General features: G+C 38.8%; 8 protein-coding genes across 8 annotated transcripts; 5 read left to right on the top strand and 3 right to left on the bottom strand.

Annotated features, from left to right (window-relative positions):
- Window positions 1-44: 44 nt before the first annotated feature.
- On the top strand, window positions 45-4952 carry SPOG_02175 (PEK/GCN2 protein kinase Gcn2). Its single transcript, XM_013167280.1, has 2 exons — window positions 45-265; window positions 310-4952. The coding sequence occupies exons 1-2, from the start codon at window positions 149-151 to the stop codon at window positions 4912-4914; spliced, it is 4722 nt and encodes a 1573-aa protein (XP_013022734.1). The 5' UTR covers window positions 45-148; the 3' UTR covers window positions 4915-4952.
- Window positions 4953-4976: 24 nt separating this feature from the next.
- SPOG_02174 (CDP-diacylglycerol-glycerol-3-phosphate3-phosphatidyltransferase) lies at window positions 4977-6902 on the top strand. The gene is made up of 3 exons (XM_013167279.1): window positions 4977-5671; window positions 5717-6483; window positions 6521-6902. Exons 1-3 carry the CDS (start codon window positions 5187-5189, stop codon window positions 6775-6777), a joined length of 1509 nt encoding a protein of 502 aa, XP_013022733.1. The 5' UTR covers window positions 4977-5186; the 3' UTR covers window positions 6778-6902.
- On the top strand, window positions 6844-8460 carry SPOG_02173 (tor Complex Tor2 interacting protein 1). Its single transcript, XM_013167278.1, has 2 exons — window positions 6844-7074; window positions 7115-8460. The coding sequence occupies exons 1-2, from the start codon at window positions 6952-6954 to the stop codon at window positions 8288-8290; spliced, it is 1299 nt and encodes a 432-aa protein (XP_013022732.1). The 5' UTR covers window positions 6844-6951; the 3' UTR covers window positions 8291-8460.
- A 248-nt stretch (window positions 8461-8708) lies between these two features.
- SPOG_02172 (60S ribosomal protein L35a) lies at window positions 8709-9440 on the bottom strand. Its single transcript, XM_013167277.1, has 2 exons — window positions 9162-9440; window positions 8709-8971 (listed from the first exon to the last, which is right to left on the bottom strand). Exons 1-2 carry the CDS (start codon window positions 9368-9370, stop codon window positions 8854-8856), a joined length of 327 nt encoding a protein of 108 aa, XP_013022731.1. The 5' UTR covers window positions 9371-9440; the 3' UTR covers window positions 8709-8853.
- A 72-nt stretch (window positions 9441-9512) lies between these two features.
- On the top strand, window positions 9513-11318 carry SPOG_02171 (DNA repair protein Rad60). Its single transcript, XM_013167276.1, has 2 exons — window positions 9513-10018; window positions 10075-11318. Exons 1-2 carry the CDS (start codon window positions 9919-9921, stop codon window positions 11172-11174), a joined length of 1200 nt encoding a protein of 399 aa, XP_013022730.1. The 5' UTR covers window positions 9513-9918; the 3' UTR covers window positions 11175-11318.
- Window positions 11319-11456: 138 nt separating this feature from the next.
- SPOG_02170 (mRNA export receptor) lies at window positions 11457-13328 on the bottom strand (the record flags this gene model as incomplete). Its single annotated transcript, XM_013167275.1, has 2 exons — window positions 11622-13328; window positions 11457-11580 (listed from the first exon to the last, which is right to left on the bottom strand). The coding sequence occupies exons 1-2, from the start codon at window positions 13241-13243 to the stop codon at window positions 11457-11459; spliced, it is 1746 nt and encodes a 581-aa protein (XP_013022729.1). The 5' UTR covers window positions 13244-13328.
- Window positions 13329-14722: 1394 nt separating this feature from the next.
- On the top strand, window positions 14723-17891 carry SPOG_02169 (aminopeptidase Ape2). The gene has a single exon (XM_013167274.1). It carries the CDS (start codon window positions 15058-15060, stop codon window positions 17716-17718), a length of 2661 nt encoding a protein of 886 aa, XP_013022728.1. The 5' UTR covers window positions 14723-15057; the 3' UTR covers window positions 17719-17891.
- A 385-nt stretch (window positions 17892-18276) lies between these two features.
- On the bottom strand, window positions 18277-19905 carry SPOG_02168 (galactosylxylosylprotein 3-beta- galactosyltransferase Pvg1). The gene has a single exon (XM_013167273.1). It carries the CDS (start codon window positions 19717-19719, stop codon window positions 18589-18591), a length of 1131 nt encoding a protein of 376 aa, XP_013022727.1. The 5' UTR covers window positions 19720-19905; the 3' UTR covers window positions 18277-18588.
- Between the last annotated feature and the right edge of the window lie 11 nt (window positions 19906-19916).

Here is a 19916-nt window from a genome sequence, read left to right as displayed (position 1 = left end):
AATTTGTGTAGCTAGTAAGTTTCTAATACATTGGGATTATATCTCTTCCACCTACCGTACTACTAAGTGTCAATTGAACATTAGAGCTAAACAGCAGTTAAAGGACAATTGATTATTTCCAATTGACATTCTTCTTAAAGAATTGTTCATGGACACTGCGAAACGCTTGGAATTATGTCAGGAAATACAGCAAAATGAAATCGCGGCTTTGAAGGCAATTTTCATGGACGACTTTGAGGAGTTGAAATCCAAAAATGCTTGGAATGTAAGTGATTAATATTTTTGCTTTAGCTGAACTTTTGTAATTAGGTATCAAATGGCCGGGTCTTCGCTATTCATTTATGTTCTCGTAGTGCAAGTGCAAAAAGCATTGCAAAAGTCGATCTCTATATAGAGTTGGGAAGAAGTTATCCCTATGTCAAACCAACAGTGAAGCTTCAAAATGGAGAAAATGTACTGAAGTCTCAGGTGCGCTTCCTGTTAAAAAAGTTGGATCAAAAGACGAAAGAGTTACTGGGTGAGGAAATGATTTTCGAACTTGCTAGTATTGTACAGGAATACTTGAATGATTGGCAGTCGGACTTATCCTCTCAGTTTTCTAGTTTGGAAGAAGAGCGTGCTGTTCAACTTCAACAGGATAGAGAGCGTGCTGAAATAGACGAACAGCTAAAATTAGAGAGAGAGAAGGAAGCTCACTACGAAGAGGAAAAAATCTTACAAAATAAAATTCGTGACGAGCTTCAGCGTCGTTCTTATGATTCTCCGCAATCGCCCAAGGAGAAGAGGTCGGATGACACCATTAAATTGTCTTTTAATCGACTGCCTTCTTCTGTTTATTTCGACTGTTCCATCTCTGTAAAAAACTGCCAAGATTCTCTCGTCGAATTTCATAAAGTAATTCCATTATACACGATATCCCGTTCCCCTCTTTCTAAATTAGCACTGGCAAAAGCTGATGTCGATGAAGTCCTATTACCAGATTGCGTATTCATGCTTAGAATGATACGGTTTACGAACCCTTATTATAGTACTGAAGCGGGCAAAAAATTAATTCAAGATCTGGAAAGTGAACTAGAAAACTTGAAAGTCATTCGACATGATTTGCTGGCTTCTATCTATGAGTATCAATTGCAGCGTGAATTAGAAAGCCATGGTTGGCGTCTGTATATATTACAAGAATACTCTAATAAACTCACTTTGGCAGGCTTGTTACAAACTATTGTGACACTGGATGTAGAGACTGTCCGAACTTTTTCCAATAATATTTTAGAAGGGCTTGCTGAACTTCATCGACTAGGAATATCTCATCGCAACCTTCATTTAGATAATGTCATTTTATTTCAATCGGGTCACAAAACCTTTGCTAAACTTATGGATTTTTGTTTTACAAGGACTTTACGAGATATGAATGCGTTATTTCCTTTTGATACAGGATCAGAGAGTATCCCTGGAATTTTGCCAGAAGATTTGTATCCTCCAGAAGTCAGTGAAACCTCTTTTATGTCGGCTTCTCGCAAAACAGACATATGGTGCTTTGGTCTCTTAGTCTTACAAATGCTCTGTGGTATGCATGTCTTGCAAAAATTCTCTTCGATAAAGCTTTTGTTCAGTCATGTCATTCCTTTACTACCTGGACCATATCAACAACTTATTCGGCGTTGCTTAATGCGTGATCCCAAAAAGAGGCCGACAGCTACGGATTTACTTTCAAGTCAAGTCATAAGACTCGGGACATCTATTTTGTCTACAGTTGAGCAGGGATCATCAGGAAGAAATCCCCGTATGTCATATGGTGGGCAAGACGGAATAATCGATATGTTATACAGAAAAAGTGTCTCCCGCTATGAGACTGATTTTGAGGAGATTGAATTTCTTGGCAAAGGTGGATTTGGTGAAGTGGTTAAAGTAAAAAATCGTATTGATGGTCGTTTTTATGCTATAAAAAAACTCTTGCTCCACAACAATGACAAAGAAAACAGTCGAATTTTACGAGAGGTAATGACCCTTTCTCGTCTCCATCACGAGAACGTTGTTCGATACTATACCGCTTGGGTGGAAACTGATACAAGTGAGACTTTTAAGGAATCTGATTCCGAGGAAGACTCATTTGCACCATCATCAAGAATAACTAGCGATATTCAACGCTCAAGTAAGTACACCACAGATGATTTTTCAGATCTTGATATACATTTTGAGGGTGAGACTTCTAGTCCAGAAAATCCTGAATTGTCTTCTGAAACTTCTTATTCTGCTTCCAATATTTCCGATGATATCAATTTGGGTGAAAGTGAAAGCGATAAAGCGACAATTTTAACAAGTAAAACTCAAGAGCCAATTCTTAACGCTACTTTATATGTTCAAATGGAATACTGTGAAAAGCTATCGTTACAGGATATCATCAGAGAAAAACTTCCAGTTGACGAAATATGGCGCCTTTTTAGACAAATTTTGGAAGCATTGGCATATATTCACAGTCGAGGAATGATGCATAGGGATCTCAAACCTGGAAACGTGTTTTTAGATGAAAACAGAAATGTTAAGTTAGGAGACTTTGGCTTAGCCACAGAAAATGAGCCAAGTCAGATCACCAATGATAAACTAAAGGATAAGAATACGGTTGATGGGGAACTTACTTCGGGAGTGGGAACGGCTCTTTACGTCGCACCAGAGCTTCTTAAAAATACTAGTGGATTACACTATGATGCGAAGGTGGATATGTATAGTTTAGGTATTATACTGTTCGAAATGTGTATGTCATTTTCAACATCTATGGAGCGAATTCGGTTGATTGATGCCATCAGATCTCCTTCCATCTTGTTCCCTAAAAATTTCCCCTTCTCTCTAACGAGTCATGAATATAAAGTAATTCATTCCCTCTTGCAACATGATCCTACTAAAAGACCTTCCAGTCAAGAATTGCTGGAAAGTGAGGCTATACCTCCTAAAGTTGGCGAAGAATATATACAAGAAGGCTTGAAGTTGTTATCAAATCGAAATAGTCCGTATTATTCAAAACTTTTAAAAGTTCTTTTTGGTCAAGTCCCCGATAGACATAAAGATTACACATATGACTTCAATCTTTCAGAAGACAACAATGCCATATCAAGGGTTTTAGAAAGAGGATGGGATAGTCTTCTTGCTGGCTTGGTTCGGGATCATATAGTTCAAGTCTTTCGAAGACACGGCGCAAAGGAGCGAGAATCACAAACGTTATTTCCAAAGTCTACACAGTATGGTGAAAATAAGGCTGTGGTTTCATTATTAGACAGAGCTGGAGCACTTTTACAACTCCCCTACGATACTGCGTTGCCATATGCAAGGAATGTAGCCCGTAACGCTGTCGAAGAAGAAAAAACTTTTCTAATAGCGGATGTCTTTAGAGAATCTTACGGTGGTGGTAAACCAAAAGCTATAAAAAAGATATCATTTGATTTAACTACAAATTCAGACAACTTAGACTGGTACGACGCCGAAACAATCAAAGTTTTGGATGAAGTGCTGCTTGAGATTCCATCACTAGTTAACAGTTGTATCTGGGTAAATCATGCTGATATTTTTTCTGGAATCCTTGACTATTTACAAATTTCTAGAGAAAAAAGAAACCGCACTAGTCAAATTCTTGGTCAAAAGAACCAAGGTTTTTCTTTTTCGCAGATTCGAAACCAACTCAGAAATGAATCTTTAGTGCCTTCGACGACTTTAGATGACTTGAAACAGTTTGACTTTTTCATGACTTTTGAGGAAGGTTTAAATAAAATAAGGAGAATTTTTGGGAAATCGCTGACGATTAAAATGCGCAATGCATTAGTATATTTAGAGAAAGTTATGTTTTTTTTGAAAGGGCTTAAACTTTCACATCCGGTTTATTTTGTTCCTCTTTGCGTCCACAACCATGAATTTTATGAAGGGGGAGTAATGTTTCAAGCAATACACACTGCCGAAAAAGCCGAGCTTCTATGTGTAGGAGGAAGATACGATAAGCTTGTTAGGTTATTTGATCCTCCATTAATGAGAACGACCCGAAGAAAACATGTTATTGGTATGAGTTTGGGATTAGAGAGTATTGTGTCCTCAGTATCGCGGTATATCCATTTCCACTCTAGGAAGCAATCCAAAGTGCAAACACCGTCACCCATAATGAAAACATTAGGCTCCTGGTTACCTCGGCGAGTAGATGTTCTTGTAACCAGTATCGGTAAAGACTCTTTAATGGAAAAATGTGCCTTACTTCAGGAATTATGGTCCCTGAACATTCGCGCTGATATTGTTTTACGTGGAGCTACTAGTTTGGAAGAAATAGTTACGCGTTTCAAAAGTGAAGGTGTAAATTGGGTTCTAGTAGTAAGGCAAAAAAACACGCAAATGGAACATTCTGTGAAAGCTCGGAATATAATGAAAAATGAAGATGATGAAATTAAAATAGACGAGATTGGTGTTTGGCTCCTAGGAGAAATTAATGAGCGGAAGCGAAATGAGAATTTATCCCAAACAAGGCAGATAATTGATTCCGATATCCAAGACTATGGGAAATACAATGATTCATCATCTGATATTGATTTGGATGTGCAGCTTGTTCCCTTGAAAGGTGCTAGTGACAGAAAGTATAAATGGAAGCATAAGCAAAATGCAATGAACAAAGTCAATGACCTTGTACAATCAGCAATACACGATAGTACCAAAGACGCCTTGGCATTAGCAGTAGACTGTGATGCTGGAGCCATGCAAGGACTGAAAAGTACAAGTCTTAAAGATGATAATTCTTGGAAAAAGTTGATTGACAGCTGTCCTGCTTCTCAAAGGGAGTATATGCAAAGACTCCAAACGAAACTCACAAATTTGGCTGAGAAAGGAAGAAATCGAGTTTGGATTTGTTCTTTTCGAACCAATGAAATATATCTTTACGGTTTAAATTAATTAATTTTGATAGAATAATAGAATTTCCTCTTGACTCATCTTGTCATCTCTCTAGCTATAAACAAATATGCAACAACGTACACAACTAGTAAACACGGTTTTTACAATTTCATATATTTTTTGTTTAAATAAAAGGATATTTGAAATTGTTTCAAAACTTGAATCAAAATTCGTTAACAGTAGCTCCGCTTGAAGTGAAAAAGCTCATTTGTCTAAAACAATTAATGTTCAAGGATTCAGACGAACCTTTTCTGTTACAGCTTTAGTCTTCAATGATCTCTTTACCAGAAAGACAATTGTTCACCAAATTGGAAACAAAAATAGATGCAATTTGTCCAAAATTCTATATTGATGCCGGGAATATTCAGGTCCTTCATGAACCGAGTGAGTTTTATCAGACTCTTAAGGACTTAATAAAAAATGCAGAGAACAGGATTTTCCTTTCTACATTATACATTGGAAAAGAAGAAAATGAATTCGTAAACGTAATTCGACAAGCAATGATTGCAAAGCCAAAATTACAAGTGTTTATTTTGGCAGATCAATTGCGGTCAACGAGAGAATTTCCTTTCAGCTCTTCCGCTTCTCTGCTTACCAAATTAAGGGAAGAATTTCCTGAACGATGTGAAATAAAACTCTATCACACTCCAAACTTACGAGGTCTCAAGAAAAGATTGGTTCCAAAGAGGTTTAATGAAGGTTGGGGACTTCAACATATGAAAATTTATGGAGCAGATGATTCCTTAATTATCAGTGGGTAAGTATTCGTTTTGAGTGCTTCTTCTGATGAGTTATATTCTAGTGCAAACTTGTCAAGAGACTACTTTACCAATCGTAAAGATCGTTACTATCTTTTTCATGATAAAAATCTATCTGAATTCTTTTTTCACGTTCACTCTACATTTGCAGGATTATCTTTTGACTGCCTACCCAGTAAACATGGATTTCTGCCGACAATAGAGGACAGCCTTGCATCTCAGTTTAGACTAGAGTGGAATAATGATGTTCCTAATCCTCTAACTAATTCTAGGGAATTCATTAAAGAAGCTTCGAATAGACTTCAACATCTATTATGCAGTAGTCAAGATCATACTTACCAAAGAGATTACAAAAGACCTCTTACTTCATCATACGGGTCGAGTTTTACGGAAGATACTCAACATGAAAATAAAGCAATGGACCAAAACTCGTATGAACGAACCGCCATTGTATATCCTCTTTTTCAGTGCATGCCTGTGCTGACAGGACAAGTACAATCAACCGAAGATAAAGTGCTGGACTTACTTGGAAACCTCATAATGAATGAAAAGATTGAATGGACACTGACAGCTGGCTATTTTAATGTTTATCCGGAATTAAGAAGGCAATTACTAAAAAGTAAGGGGACAGGAGAAGCAATTGTGGCGTCGCAACAAGCTAATGGCTTTTACAAGTCGAAGGGTCCTTCGCATATGATTCCACCTGCTTATCAGTACATTGCTGAGAAGTTTTTGATTGACGCGACTCGAATGAGAAAAGATATCGATGTCCTGCAATGGCAAAGACCAGGGCATACGTATCATGCTAAAGGTAAATAAGAACTAAAAGCTTTTAACTAACATTCTAGGATTTTGGTTTACCTATCCTGGGAGGTCAACTCCCTTTTTAACTACGATAGGCTCGTCGAATTATACAAGTCGGTCTCGACAACTGGATTTAGAGTCAACGTTGGTAATCATGACACAAAACCAACAACTTCAATCTTCATTCCAAAAAGAGGTACAGTTGATTCGGCAATACGCCAAGCCTATGGGATCCTGCAATCTGGAAAAAGTACCAGTGTATGTAAAAGCGTTGGCAGCACTTTTGCGAAAGAAACTTTAAAAGTTTATTAAAGAAATATTCAATGTAAAATATTAGCTAGGAATCTCTTTCTTTTTCTATAATTTCGATTTCTGGTATTCTAATTTTTCATTTACGAGAATATCATACTAGTCATTCCCACCGCCTACATATTGTGATCGTGAATTGGGCATTATATTTCTGTAATTGTTAATCATGCCTCTTCAATTCTCATTTGGAGATGGTTTAAGCTGTAACTGTTTAAATCTAAGGATCCTAGGAATCCCGAATGACACGAAACAGAAATGGGTTCCTGTTCCTAGTGACCTTATTCGTATTGTAAGTTTACACCAGTACTTGGCAAAAATTAACATTTTAGAAATTATATAGCCTATCTCAGGTTCATCATATAGAAGGGAAATCGATAGTTGCCTGTAAGGGATGCTGTATTTCACTTTTTGTCGTGAAGGAAGTAGTACACGATCTGAAGCTGTATCTGAAAGAAAAAGAAGATGTTAATGTAGAAATTTACGTTTACGAAAAAGCAAAGCTTCTCTCTACCTTCAAAGATACAAAAACTGTATCTCAGTTTGGAATTCGTATGGACATGCTTAGTTCGTTTCAAGACATTACAAGTAATGACCAAGAAAATTTAAGAACTCAACTGGACCCGGAAATAGATACATGTCTTAACAACCTTGTTTCCGAAAGAAAGAAGGAAAACCGACAAGCATTGCTGGCATTCCTTCGTTCCCAGCAGAATTCTTATGAAGAGTATACGAAAAAACTCAGACGGGAGGCATTTAATTTAAATCAAAATACCTTACACGAACCCAAAATTCGGTATGAAGGCGAGATGAAGGCTTTTGTGTCTCCATTTCGTGAAAGTTTACCTAATGGCAAGTCTGAAGTAAAACACTCTCATCGCACTCGAAGAAGCAAATCTAAGAAGCATGTTGCATTTACCGATAAATTCGAAGTAATCTCTTCTGATAAAGAGCACCCTACTGAACCGGCTGGATCCCATAAACAAAGCTTAAATGCACCGCAATTTCTAGAAGCCTTGTCAAACAAAGATAATGATGGTTTAGAAGTTTCCTCTCCAACAAAAGACGATTACAATTCTAGTGAAGAACTTGCATTTGATATAAGTTTCAGTGATTCCAACGGTGATGAACAGCCGCTTGAAACTACTCTTCCCAGCGGCACAGGTGAATCAGATACCCTGACCTCCGAAAAACATTCCAAAGAAAAAGATGTGTTCATGGAATTAGACTCTTCTTATTCTGAACGCCTGCCCATGACGATACAATCGTCCAGCTATACGGAACGTACATCTTCGTCAAGTCTGAGTTCGGACTCTTCATTTGAAGCACCAACGGCATCTTTTGTTGACCGTAAAGAAAGATGGTCACGTATGTTGCAAAAGGCAGACGAACATAGTCGTAGTGTACGTGCTAAGAGTATGGGCTACAATTTAGCAAATGATGATCCAAATCTTATTACCTCTTATAAGCACTCTTTTTTATCGCATGGTTGGAAGAGTCTAAATTAACGAGGATCCTTAGAGCGCTTGGAATATCTTACTTTAATTTTTACCTTTTATTTTTGCTATAATTTTTGGATGAATATGCACCTGTCACGAATCAGTTTAATGCAAATAGTCATGATTTTTATTAATGATAATACTCTCAACATTTGTGAACGATTTCAGTAGACAATGAATACTTTAGCTTTTTAGTCGAATTTTTACCCATAGCAATTTCCTCCTCGATCGACAAGGCTAATACTCATGTATTACGTTTAGAATCTTCAAGCAGCTTAACATATCATCGACAATTATGCTTGAACCATTGCAGAATGGTTGAGTACAATGTACGAGTTTCATCAAACATAGGTTTCAAACAGCATATATACCTCTACGTGACTTGGCAGAAGTTACCACCCCAGATACAAAAGTACAAAAGTACAATAGTATTTTTTTTTGAAAAAAATATCAGATCATCAGCGAATACTTATGATAGTCATTTAAAAGTATATCATGTTAATCGGAAAAAAATATGGTTGTAAAGAAAAAAAAAAGCTAAGTCATTTTACCAAGCGCAACATGAATTTTATTTAGATGTTAGAAGGGTAAAGCATGACACGAAGAGATGCACCGAAGGTCTTAGGAGGAAGGTTGTGGACAAAACGAGCACGGACAACACCAGAGTTTCCGTGAGGACGAGAAACGGTACTAATCATAGTTAGTGATTTGTGATTTTTTATGTATTATTTTCTTCTTCGTTCACGAAGAGAAGATAAAAGTCAGCATAGCAACAAAAGAGACAAGCCCTGAAAGACCAGACCAGTATAAGAAAGCAAACGTCGCATTCAGTGTAACGACGGGCTGCCATGCTTGACTTTGTGTAAACGAGTATACTTACCCCCAGATAACACGGATCTTGGATCCACGGATAGGTTTGTTGCACTTGTAAACAAAGCAAATGCGCTTACCCAAGTAAAATTGAGCATCTTCCTTGGTATCGCAGCCTTCAACCTTAACCAAAGAGGTGTTTGGTTGAATGTGGTGCTTACTGCGTTGGTAAGACAAGTGCTTGGCTTTAACGTATAATCTGTGTCCTTGGGCAGGCATATTTGCTTGGTAAAAGGGAGTTGGTTAAAGATAGGTAGCGTACGGTTTGGTTTGGTTGTGACTGTTCTGCAGTACATGGCTAGTAAGGCTCGTTGTTCTTTTTACGGAGTACGGTACGTTGGCCTAGTAAACAATATAAACAGACGTACGATGAGGAGTTTTCTCTTTGCTAGAAAGGAATCGTGAGAGAAATTTACTAGAACAGTATACATACGTGTGCTGAGTAGGAGTGTAACTTCAGGAAAGGACAAAATAAAAGAAATCCATCACCATCCATTCTTGTCAGTCCTTTTTCTAAGTACGTTAAACGTGCACCGTATAAGAAGCGACAAAGAATAACATGAATTCGTTTCATTACAGAAGGACTCGAAAGCCTCAATGACGAGAGGAGGAGCATCGGTTTCCTTGACTGATTTCATTTCATTTTCACTGTTTACCTACGTATCCACCTTGCACCTTCGTATAAAAAGTAACACATCTCACTGCAGCCCTTTAATTGTCAAAAGGTTGCTACTGTCGTATGGAGTATTTTTGTTCAATTCTTTGAGATGCAGGAGGAAGAGGATGATTTAGCATTTTTTACGAAACCAATAAAAAAGCCTCCTTTAAACTTAGCGAAACGGTTAAGTCATCCATTGTCAGACTCTGGTCAGTTCCTTTTTGAACGTTGCAACTCAAAAGTGTCGTTTACTAACAGTCTCTAGATGAAAACTCCGACCAAGAGCCTTCGGTCGAAAAGCCTCCTCTAAAGCACATTCGTTCGGAAAGTAAAAATTCCTCTAGGACGTCTACTCTAGCCAATACGAAGGCAGAGCCTTCTGTTTCGTCTACCTTACCTTCTGCTGTTTCTCCAAGGAAAGAAGAGGATGATCCTTTGAGCAACGTACGTTCATCAGGGTCTTCGGGAAACACACCTCATCCTTATGCTACAAGAACTGCAATTTCTGCTTTCCGAAGCAACAGTCTTAACACCATTGATACTCCACCCCAGACGCCTTTCTTAGATGATGACTTTACGAAACGACTTCAAGAGCTGGATCGTCAAGTGGAAGAATTTCAGAACGTATCGAAGGAACAAACGGATATCGATGTAAATCTTGTCTTACGTGATACCAGCCCTTCCAAAGATGCTGCTGCTGCCGGTCTGAGATCCCATAGCTTACCGCAAACGGACTCCTCCAACTTGGCAGCAGAAGACCCCCTTGCTTCGCCTCAAATAGACCATGTACCTGTAGTATTGCAGTTGGCTGTGATAGGACAAAAGGTTCCTGGAAGCAGCACGTTCCTGCCTGCTGATTGGGAGTCTCCGCTTCTCTTCAAGGTAAAATCCAATCAGCAGTTCCGTCGCGTCCGAAATGCTTACACAGTAAGAAAACAAGTTGAAGATGTTGTTTTTGTCTTCCAAAATCGACGGCTCTGGGACTTTGGTACCCCTAAAGGCGCTGGAATGCTAAAAATTGACACGCGCTTGGTGATTCATGCCTTCCACAAAGCAGATTATGAATTTCTGCAGCAGCAAAAGTCGCAAGAAGAAGCAAAACTTCTTTCACGGGAAGAGCCAAAAACAATTCCCGTAAAACGACACATATCTATTTTAGTTCGACCGAAAAAAGGACAGGATGTTCACCTTTCGATACCTGTAGACACTTTGATTGAAGATGTTATTCGAAAGTATTGTAAGCAAACAGAGGTTCCATTTCATGAAGGCATACGGCTAGAATTTGAAGGAGACTGGTTAGACCCAAAGGACAGCTTGGAAAATACAGAAATTGAGGACGAAGATCAAATTAATATTCTACTTTAAAAAAAAAAAAAAATTCACAGGGTTCCACGTTATTTATATTTTCTCACATTATTGCATAATTTTGTTTTATTTTAGATTACGACCATTGTTGTAAATAGATATTCATAAATATATCATCACTTTTTCCCAAATAAAGGATATAATATTTTTGGTACCAAAAAAAATTAAGCTTAAGCAAATGCTTCTGTTGGAATGACTCCTTGGTTTTTTAATTCTAAGAATGAACTCATGGCTTGTGAATAGTTCCAGTTATTCTGCTCACAACACATTCTAGCAAACTGATCATTTAATCCCGTTTCCAATTTTAACTTTAAAACCATTTGTTCTTGCATATCTTGGTTGGGCAATGCAGCAGGACCAGCCTGCTGATCGTTGGTTGTCGCGGGGACCACATTCGGAGTAGAAGCTGAATTTGCATGAGCAATCCAAGAAAGAGAACCAACATACGAGCGGACAGTCAACATATCGTTGATAACTAACACGCCTGTTGGTCCACCAGGTAATATAATCATAACACGATCGAAGCTTCTTGTGAGGTTTTTATTTTGGGGCTCTTCAAATTTTCCGTGTATAATAATTTTTATGGAACTGCCGATAGAAGGAAGCATCAAGTTCCATCCCTCAATTAACCATTCGGAAGAATCTGACATATCGTGCCGAGTTTGGGGTAACGCGTTTCCAGCAGCAACAATAGCTTCATGCCCAGCGTACAACCGTGATGCCTGTTCATCACTTGAGCGGACATGTAACAAGTTTCTGCTTTTCTTTTTGTAAATTCCCCATTTTAGCGAATCGGATTTGGAAGGAACAACCTTGGATCGAATATTGCTTGAATTTAGAGAAACAGAGAAGGTGGCTTGAGGGCTATATATTTGTTGGATAAGTGCTGTACGATCGGTATCCCATCCTTTGAAAAAAGCCTCCAGAAAAGGATAAATGAGCTGCTGGGTTTCGGGTTTGTCAAAGAAGGGAGGGAAGGCCGGGAAAGGCAGAGAAGTATGAGCAGCCAAAACTTCTGGGTGAATTGGATTTCCATCAAGTAATCGGAGCTTAGGAAATCTTGCAACCATCTCCATCTGATACTGTAGAGACTGGTTTGCAAATGTGGTTTGAGAGATTGGATTGCCTACTAGTACCAGCTCTTGCAAATCCGGTAATTTTGTTTTGGGGGCCCAGGGTTCCAGATCTTTGAGTGAAGAAATTCGATTATTTGCGAGGCTTAAGTTTAACAAATGAGGCCATGTTTGGGAGAGAGTGGTGACAGAGGCTACAGATTCGATGTTGTTATCTGATAAATTAACAGATACGACATCAGAAAAATGAATAGAAGCGACCTTCATTAAAGCCGGAAACATTTTGCTTTTCGTAGAAGCTTCTGCCAAAATTCCCATTTGTTTTAAAAGAGGGTCCTGTTGCAAGTTTCCTAAGTCCAAGAATTTGGTTTCGGAATGGTAACGAGAAACAAGAAATTGCTTTAATTTTTCAATAGTTTCATTTGTGGATGAAGGATTGGACGTGGCGTTGTCTTTTGATGGAGTCAAAGGCTGAGAAGATGAAGAAGAGAGAGAGCGCAAGGCAGACGGTGATCCTGAAGTAGCTAAGCGACGAGTTCGCTTTGACTTTGATTTTTTCAATGCAGAAGCAGCTGGAGAAGAACCAGTGATGCTTCGAATGGCTAATCGATCACCGGCAAAGGCTGTACCGTTCAAGCCGTTTAGCTTGGAGAAATCCTGACTTTTCACGACTGCTGTAGCAGAAGCGGGAGTAAAAACGAGGTTCATAAGACGCACTTTTGCTTTTCTCCAAACGAAACTGATCAAATCGTCTTCTGTAGCTTTGGAATGACCCGTAATGACCACGGAAATTGGTGGATCATGATGTGACCGATTCTTGGTAGGGGTTCTCTTGGCTTCAAGTGGCTTGTCGATTGCCATCTCATTTTCCTTAGCAGCATTTTTACGATCACGTTTCCTACGTAGCATCTTCACAATTCCACAGAATGCTGAGAGATTGGTAAAGTGTGAAAACGTTTTAGGCTTAAGGCAAGCAACCGACATCTCCTTCCTCATCCGTAACCGAAAATAGCTTATCCTTTTTAAGCTCAAACATTAAGCGAATGCTATGAAACAAACGTATAAACAAATCATATAAGGTGAAAACGTGGAATGGTTTGCCGGCTGATTTCCCGTGTTTTAAATACAAAAGGAGGTGAGAATAAAATTTCTTTCAACATTACGATGTTGAATTGACTACTCTTTTATCTAATTTAACTCTAGATAGGAATTTCTCTGTCATGGTTGTATTAAAATTGTTTCTTTTTCAAGATTCCATCAACTAAAGCATAAACAACCAGCCTTCTTCCCATGTACCTAATCTTCCTTCGTGTGGTTGTTTTTCAAGTGATTTTAGGGTAGGGTTATAACAACAGTCACGTACACTGATTATAAAAGCCATGGCAGAGCTTCCTTTTTCACTATCGTGCGGTTATATACCGACGCCCACATTCGTGTTGCTCGCTTTTCGTTTTATTTATGTGGAATGGTTTGAGCGTCAAACGTGGGCCAGAGTCAATTGGACGTCTAAGTACCCATACAGTGATCTTAAAAAATCTACTGTTCACTGTGGGTCGGTGGTTCAGAAATGTCTAATAGATAGATTTTTTTAATAGTTAACAATATTATCAACAAGAAATTTTTTATTTCAAAATCAATATATCAACGAGTAGTGCTAAGAGAATGAAGTATAGGAGAGTAATTGGTTTCTGTTTGATTTTTTCCTTGTACCTTCTACTAGCATTGTATTTTTTTATATACTGATTAAACTTGGTGGCATTAGCGAGTGTTCATTTAGGGTGGGTCTATCGTATATGGAGGTGGTACGTAGGACAGCTGAAAAGGAAACCGACGAAAGAGGAGAGAATAGTACTAGGTGCATGTCTCAATTCAGTCTTGGTGTCGGCTCAATCCTACTAGCAATGCTTACTTACGTTGACGACGTTTTCCTTTCTTTCCTCGTCCTGATTTTCATGATATCCATGACTGTTGTCTATTCCAACCATTCACCCAGGAAGAAGAAAGTCAACAATTGTAGTATTTAGGAGTCGCTTTTGATCGCTCATTCTCAGTTTAATTTTACAATTTACTATCAAAGACTATCAATGAATTGATTTCAAGTTGTCTAGTGAATAGAGAAAAGTCACTTTATTTATTTATTTTTTTTTCTTTTTAAGCAAAGATATGAAAATAGACAAGCAAAAAAATATTTAAAAATTCTATAACTTTCCTCAAAGCGGATTGTCTGTTCTTTTATTAACTGAATTATATTTTAATCCTTCGTTTGTTTGTTTACATATTACGAATTGAATTAAACACTTTAATCAAAGTTATGGGATCCATTCCTGACACTAAGGGTGTTTTTTCATGGAGGGCTTATAGTAATATGCCATTAAGTCCCTTTTAGTAATTTCATGACCTTATGCTAGCATTATTCTTGTAAGATTCTCTTATCAGACATTCCTGATACCCTCCCTCGTACCTTTGCGAGCAGCATCACAGTACTGTGTTCCCCTAATCTACTTACATAAACACAAACCTGACTTCAACAACTCTCCTCGTCCAAGTAATCAGTATCCCAAATATTCATAAAAAAAGCATTTTGCACAGTTAGAATCTTGGCTTGTGATTTCAAGTATAAAATTCACAGTAGAAGCCTTTTGAAGAGGTGATAGTGACATATTTGTACAGAAATAATAGGTTTCGTACTATACTAAAGGGGTTTTAATTGCTTAGTAACCCTTGTTGAGAGCCCGTTAGTTTGGATTTTTATTTTCTTTTCAATTTTTAATCAACGACTTACTCAGTTGCTTTCTTTTTTGCTTTCCACTATGCAAGTAACCGTACCAGCACCTGGAGCTGCCTCTGCTTCTGCTTCAAAGGACGAAAATCGTAACGTTTTGCCAAAAAACGTCAAGCCAATCCATTATGACCTCAGTCTCTACCCAGACTTGGAGACGTTTGCTTACGGCGGTAACGTCGCAGTCTCCTTGGATGTAATCGAGGATTCTGACACGATTACCTTGCACGGTATTAATCTACGCATTCTGAGCGCTGCTTTGGAATGGGGAAATCAAACCATTTGGACGAATAACATCACCTATAAAGATGAACGCATTATCCTTCAATTCTCATCTATTGTGCCAGCAAATGCTGTTGCGGTCTTGAAGCTTGCTTTCACTGGTGTCATCTCCAAGGGTATGGAAGGTTTCTATCGTTCTAGTTACGTAGACGCCGATGGAAACACCAAATATCTTGCTACCACCCAAATGGAACCTACAAGTGCTCGTCGTGCTTTCCCATGCTGGGATGAGCCTGCTCTAAAGGCCACTTTTAGCATTGACATCACCGCGAAATCCAACTATACTATTCTAAGCAATATGAATATTACTGAAGAAGTCGTCAAGGATGACATGAAAACTGCTCGTTTTGCTAAGACTTGTCGCATGTCTACTTATTTATTGGCGTGGATCGTTGCTGAACTTGAATATGTCGAGTGCTTTACTCCTGGTAAACACTGCCCTCGTTTGCCTGTTCGTGTCTACACTACTCCCGGTTTCGCCAACCAGGGCAAGTTTGCCGCTGATTTAGGTGCTAAGACGTTAGACTTTTTTTCTGGTGTCTTCGACGAACCATACCCCTTACCCAAGTGCGACATGGTAGCTATTCCCGATTTCGAGGCTGGTGCCATGGAAAACTGGGGTCTCGTTACTTACCGTCTCTCTGCTGTCTTGGTTTCTGAAGATTCTGCTGCCACCGTCATTGAGCGCGTTGCCGAAGTTGTTCAACACGAGTTGGCTCACCAATGGTTTGGCAATTTGGTGACCATGCAGTTTTGGGACGGCTTATGGCTCAACGAAGGCTTCGCTACTTGGATGTCTTGGTTTAGCTGCCACAATTTCTATCCTGAATGGAAGGTCTGGGAATCATATGTCACCGACAATCTTCAATCCGCTCTCGCTTTGGATGCTCTTCGCTCTAGTCATCCCATTGAAGTTCCCATCATGCACGAATATGAAATTAACCAAATTTTCGATGCCATTTCTTACTCCAAGGGTTCTTGCGTCATTCGTATGATTAGTAAGTATGTTGGAGAGGATGTTTTCATCAAAGGCATCCAAAGATACATCTCCAAACATCGCTACAATAACACCGTCACCGAAGATTTGTGGGGTGCCTTATCTGAAGAATCTGGTCAAGATATTTCTACCATGATGAATTGCTGGACCAAATATACCGGTTATCCTGTACTTAGCGTCTCAGAAACCAAAGAAGGAAAACTCCGCATTGAGCAACATCGATTCTTATCTACCGGTGATGTTAGCCCTGAAGAGGACAAGACACTTTACTGGGTTCCCTTGAAGTTAAAGACTCTCAAGGACGGAAAGCCCACTGTGGATGAGAAGGTTGTCTTGACAGAAAGATCTGTTGAGCTTCCCATTTCTCAAGAATCTCATGACGCTTACAAGCTCAATTCAGAACAATCTGGTATCTATCGTGTACAATACACCGCTGATCACTTGAAGAAACTTGCTAAGGTCGCCGTTGAAAAGCCAGAATTTCTTAGTGTCGAAGACCGTGCTGGTTTGATCGCTGATGTTGCCTCCTTGTCCAGAGCTGGCTATGGTCATGTTAGCAGCACTCTCGATTTGGCCAAGACTTGGAAAGAAGAACCAAGCTTTGTTGTATTTACTGAAATTTTAGCTCGTCTCAACGGTATAAAGTCTACTTTGCGCTTTGAAAAGCCTGAAATTGTTGATGCTTTGAAAAAATTCATTTTGGAAATCTCTTCCGCCAAGGCACACAAACTTGGATGGACATTCGACAGCTCAGATGATCATATTAGTCGCCAGTTTAAGAGCTCAGTCTTTGGCTTTGCCGGTGTCAACGGTGACGAGAAGGTTGTCTCTGACGCTCTCAAAATGTTTGAAGCATACGCTGCAGGAGATCAAAAAGCTATCAACGACAATCTCCGCTCTTCTGTTTTCATTATTGCAGTCCGCCATGGTGAGCCTAAGTGTTGGGACCAATTGTTGGACATATACAAGAAGTCAAATGACCCGTATGTTCGCACTAATTGCCTTAGAGCCTTTGGTTACACTGAAAACGATGCATACATTGAGAAGACTCTCAAACTTGCTTTGGATCCTATTGTTAAAGATCAAGATTTGTACTTGGTTTTGTCAAGCTTGTCTGGACACAAGCGAGGTGTCCTCGCTATGTGGAAATTCGCAACGAGCCATTGGGATCAACTATTGAAGCGACTTCCCATTGCCGGTACCATGCGTGGTCATATCGTTCGAATCATTACCGCAGGATTTACTCATAAGTCAGATATCGACACCATTAAAAAGTTCTTTGCTGACCAAGATATCAAGCTGTATGAACGTGCTCTTCAACAGTCTTTGGACAGCATCTCATCCAGCTCTAGCTTCATTGAGAAGTCCTTGAACGACATTATTGAATGGCTTAAGACGAACAAGTACCTTTAGTTCGAAGTCTGATAAGCAAGCGATAATTAAATACAATTTTTACGAAATATGAAAAATTGATAGACAGAAATGACTTATTTCACTATAAATAAACGTTTTCTTACGGCACTTTTAGGTAAATCATGCTTTCACCTCCTACTTCTAAAACCTTACCGTTCACACAAACTTTCAGCACAAAATATATATATATATATCAATTTCATTCTAATATTCTTGTAAGGTATAAACTAAGAAGTACTACTATAAAAGAATTTCTCGCATCGTCGGCCCCTACGCCAATCGCCTAACTTAATAGGTCATAAGAGCAGGGTTCTTTGTCAACGAGTTTTTATCTCGAGGTCGCAAAGTCAAAAATATGACTCTGGCAGTAAAATACGTATCGAATCACATATTTACCGTGGCTGACCTCTTACATTTTTGATTCAATGAGACAAGGTGCGATCCACGCCCTTTTATAGCTTTGTCGGCTTCTCGTTAGGGTAGGGTTATTCTGTGACTATTTTTTCTTTGTAGAAAATTTACGTAATGCGCTGTTTACGATGTGTTTAAACAGTAAAATTGGAAAGAAAACAACAATTATTAGGAGAATAAAATTTAATAAAACAAAAGTAAAACAAAATATAAAACGAAATAGTAGATTAAGACTTAATAATACCAAATGAGAATATGATAATCAGAAAAGACATAATATATACATAAGAAAGAAAATGCAGTACGGTTCATTAAAGAAAGAAAAAGAAAAACAGAGAAGAAAAGAGAGACAAGTAAAGGTTTACTAATCTGCAAGAAATGAAAATGCAAATAGAAGAAAATGAGCAATATACAGAAAAAAAGTTAAGAGAAACAAGTATAAGACAAAGCTTTATATGATTAAGTGTTACCCTCGGTAGCAACCAAAGGATAAGACGCCTTCATACAAAACCGCTTTTCATTGCCGGACAAAGTTTGACAGTAAGCACGATGCTCGTACATTTTTCGGTACCATTCAATTACCGAAGCCGAAAGTTGATTTGTTTTGAGCTTGTGCACAACAAGTGCGTCAAAACGAAGGAAAGCCTGGCGAGGATTATAGCCTTCGCTATGCAAAACTAGATCGTACAGATTGTATCTGGTAAACTTAATATTTTGAACATCGCCAGACTTATAAATATTATAACCGGTTTGAACATCCTCCCATGGATAAACGATTTCACGACCACTAGCGATGTGATGGGCGATGTCTGGTGAAACAACATAAGCAAAACCGCACATATAAGGGAACTCACGGACGGATGTCGGCAACTCTTTACGAGTACAATCTCGTCCAAAGTAAAATTCATCCTCACCAATGTGAGGACGAAGTTCTGAGAATAGCAATGGTAAGTTGACATATGCATCATCGTCAACTTTTGCTATAAAATCATATTCATCTCGCGGAGCACCTAAATCCTGAAATTCCTTCATCCCAGGAAGTTCATGGGTCTCAATTGTTTCATTATAGACAAACGTTCCCCCCTGATACTGTATGTTTTTTAAAAGATGACCATCAGCAACATCTGAAAGCAAAGGATATGATCGATATCCCTTCAAAAATGTTTGAAAGTATACAATACTTTTTCCACGATCCACGTTTTCCCCAATAGGGAGAACTTCAAGGTCACCGTACTTTCGCTGCTCTTCACGAATAGCAGCCAATCCTTCATTTGTATCTGGAACACCTAAGACAAACTTGACGTCAATCTTGTCCTTGCTAGCAAATTCCCTGATGTAGTGGTGGTAGTCCTCACGCAACAGACGTCTTCGTTCCACATTGTTTGCATGTGAGAAAACGCCCAAACACATTCGTAAGGGACGAGGAGCCGTGCTCTGGTTTGTATATAAAGGACTAAGGAACATCTCCTCCAATAGTAAAGCCGTCTTTGTTTCAGTGCACCATGACCGGTACATGATGAGAAAAAAGAAAACAGTTCCAAAAGCAGACAACACCAAATACGAGAAAAAAAGGTTTTTGTTTGCGACCATATTGAAAAGAATAAGAAAACGAAAGAATTACTTCAATTGGAAGAAGCGAATTAAAATACACTATGCGAACCTAAGCTTCAGAAAAGAACATACCAACAGAAAAAATAAAATGGGAAGGCACACCACCTTCAGCCGACTTTCTATTCTTCTTGTAGCAACTGAGGTAGGTATACACAAAGGGTAAGTGCTTTCTACCT

Source organism: Schizosaccharomyces cryophilus (genome assembly GCF_000004155.1).
Source record: "Schizosaccharomyces cryophilus OY26 unplaced genomic scaffold supercont4.2, whole genome shotgun sequence".
In the NCBI taxonomy this organism is placed as follows: Eukaryota; Fungi; Ascomycota; class Schizosaccharomycetes; order Schizosaccharomycetales; family Schizosaccharomycetaceae; genus Schizosaccharomyces; species Schizosaccharomyces cryophilus.
This window is presented reverse-complemented; position numbering and strand designations above follow the sequence as displayed.

Coding starts and splice junctions, on each gene's coding strand:
- SPOG_02169 (XM_013167274.1), top strand. CDS start 15,058: ATGCAAGTAACCGTACCAGCACCTGGAGCTGCCTCTGCTTCTGCTTCA.
- SPOG_02171 (XM_013167276.1), top strand. CDS start 9,919: ATGCAGGAGGAAGAGGATGATTTAGCATTTTTTACGAAACCAATAAAA. Junction 10,019..10,074: donor TCATCCATTGTCAGACTCTG/GTCAGTTCCTTT, acceptor AACAGTCTCTAG/ATGAAAACTCCGACCAAGAG.
- SPOG_02173 (XM_013167278.1), top strand. CDS start 6,952: ATGCCTCTTCAATTCTCATTTGGAGATGGTTTAAGCTGTAACTGTTTA. Junction 7,075..7,114: donor CTAGTGACCTTATTCGTATT/GTAAGTTTACAC, acceptor TTAACATTTTAG/AAATTATATAGCCTATCTCA.
- SPOG_02175 (XM_013167280.1), top strand. CDS start 149: ATGGACACTGCGAAACGCTTGGAATTATGTCAGGAAATACAGCAAAAT. Junction 266..309: donor AATCCAAAAATGCTTGGAAT/GTAAGTGATTAA, acceptor TTTTGTAATTAG/GTATCAAATGGCCGGGTCTT.
- SPOG_02172 (XM_013167277.1), bottom strand. CDS start 9,370: ATGCCTGCCCAAGGACACAGATTATACGTTAAAGCCAAGCACTTGTCT. Junction 8,972..9,161: donor AAGATCCGTGTTATCTGGGG/GTAAGTATACTC, acceptor AACTATGATTAG/TACCGTTTCTCGTCCTCACG.
- SPOG_02174 (XM_013167279.1), top strand. CDS start 5,187: ATGATCTCTTTACCAGAAAGACAATTGTTCACCAAATTGGAAACAAAA. Junction 5,672..5,716: donor GATTCCTTAATTATCAGTGG/GTAAGTATTCGT, acceptor GTTATATTCTAG/TGCAAACTTGTCAAGAGACT. Junction 6,484..6,520: donor GCATACGTATCATGCTAAAG/GTAAATAAGAAC, acceptor CTAACATTCTAG/GATTTTGGTTTACCTATCCT.
- SPOG_02168 (XM_013167273.1), bottom strand. CDS start 19,719: ATGGTCGCAAACAAAAACCTTTTTTTCTCGTATTTGGTGTTGTCTGCT.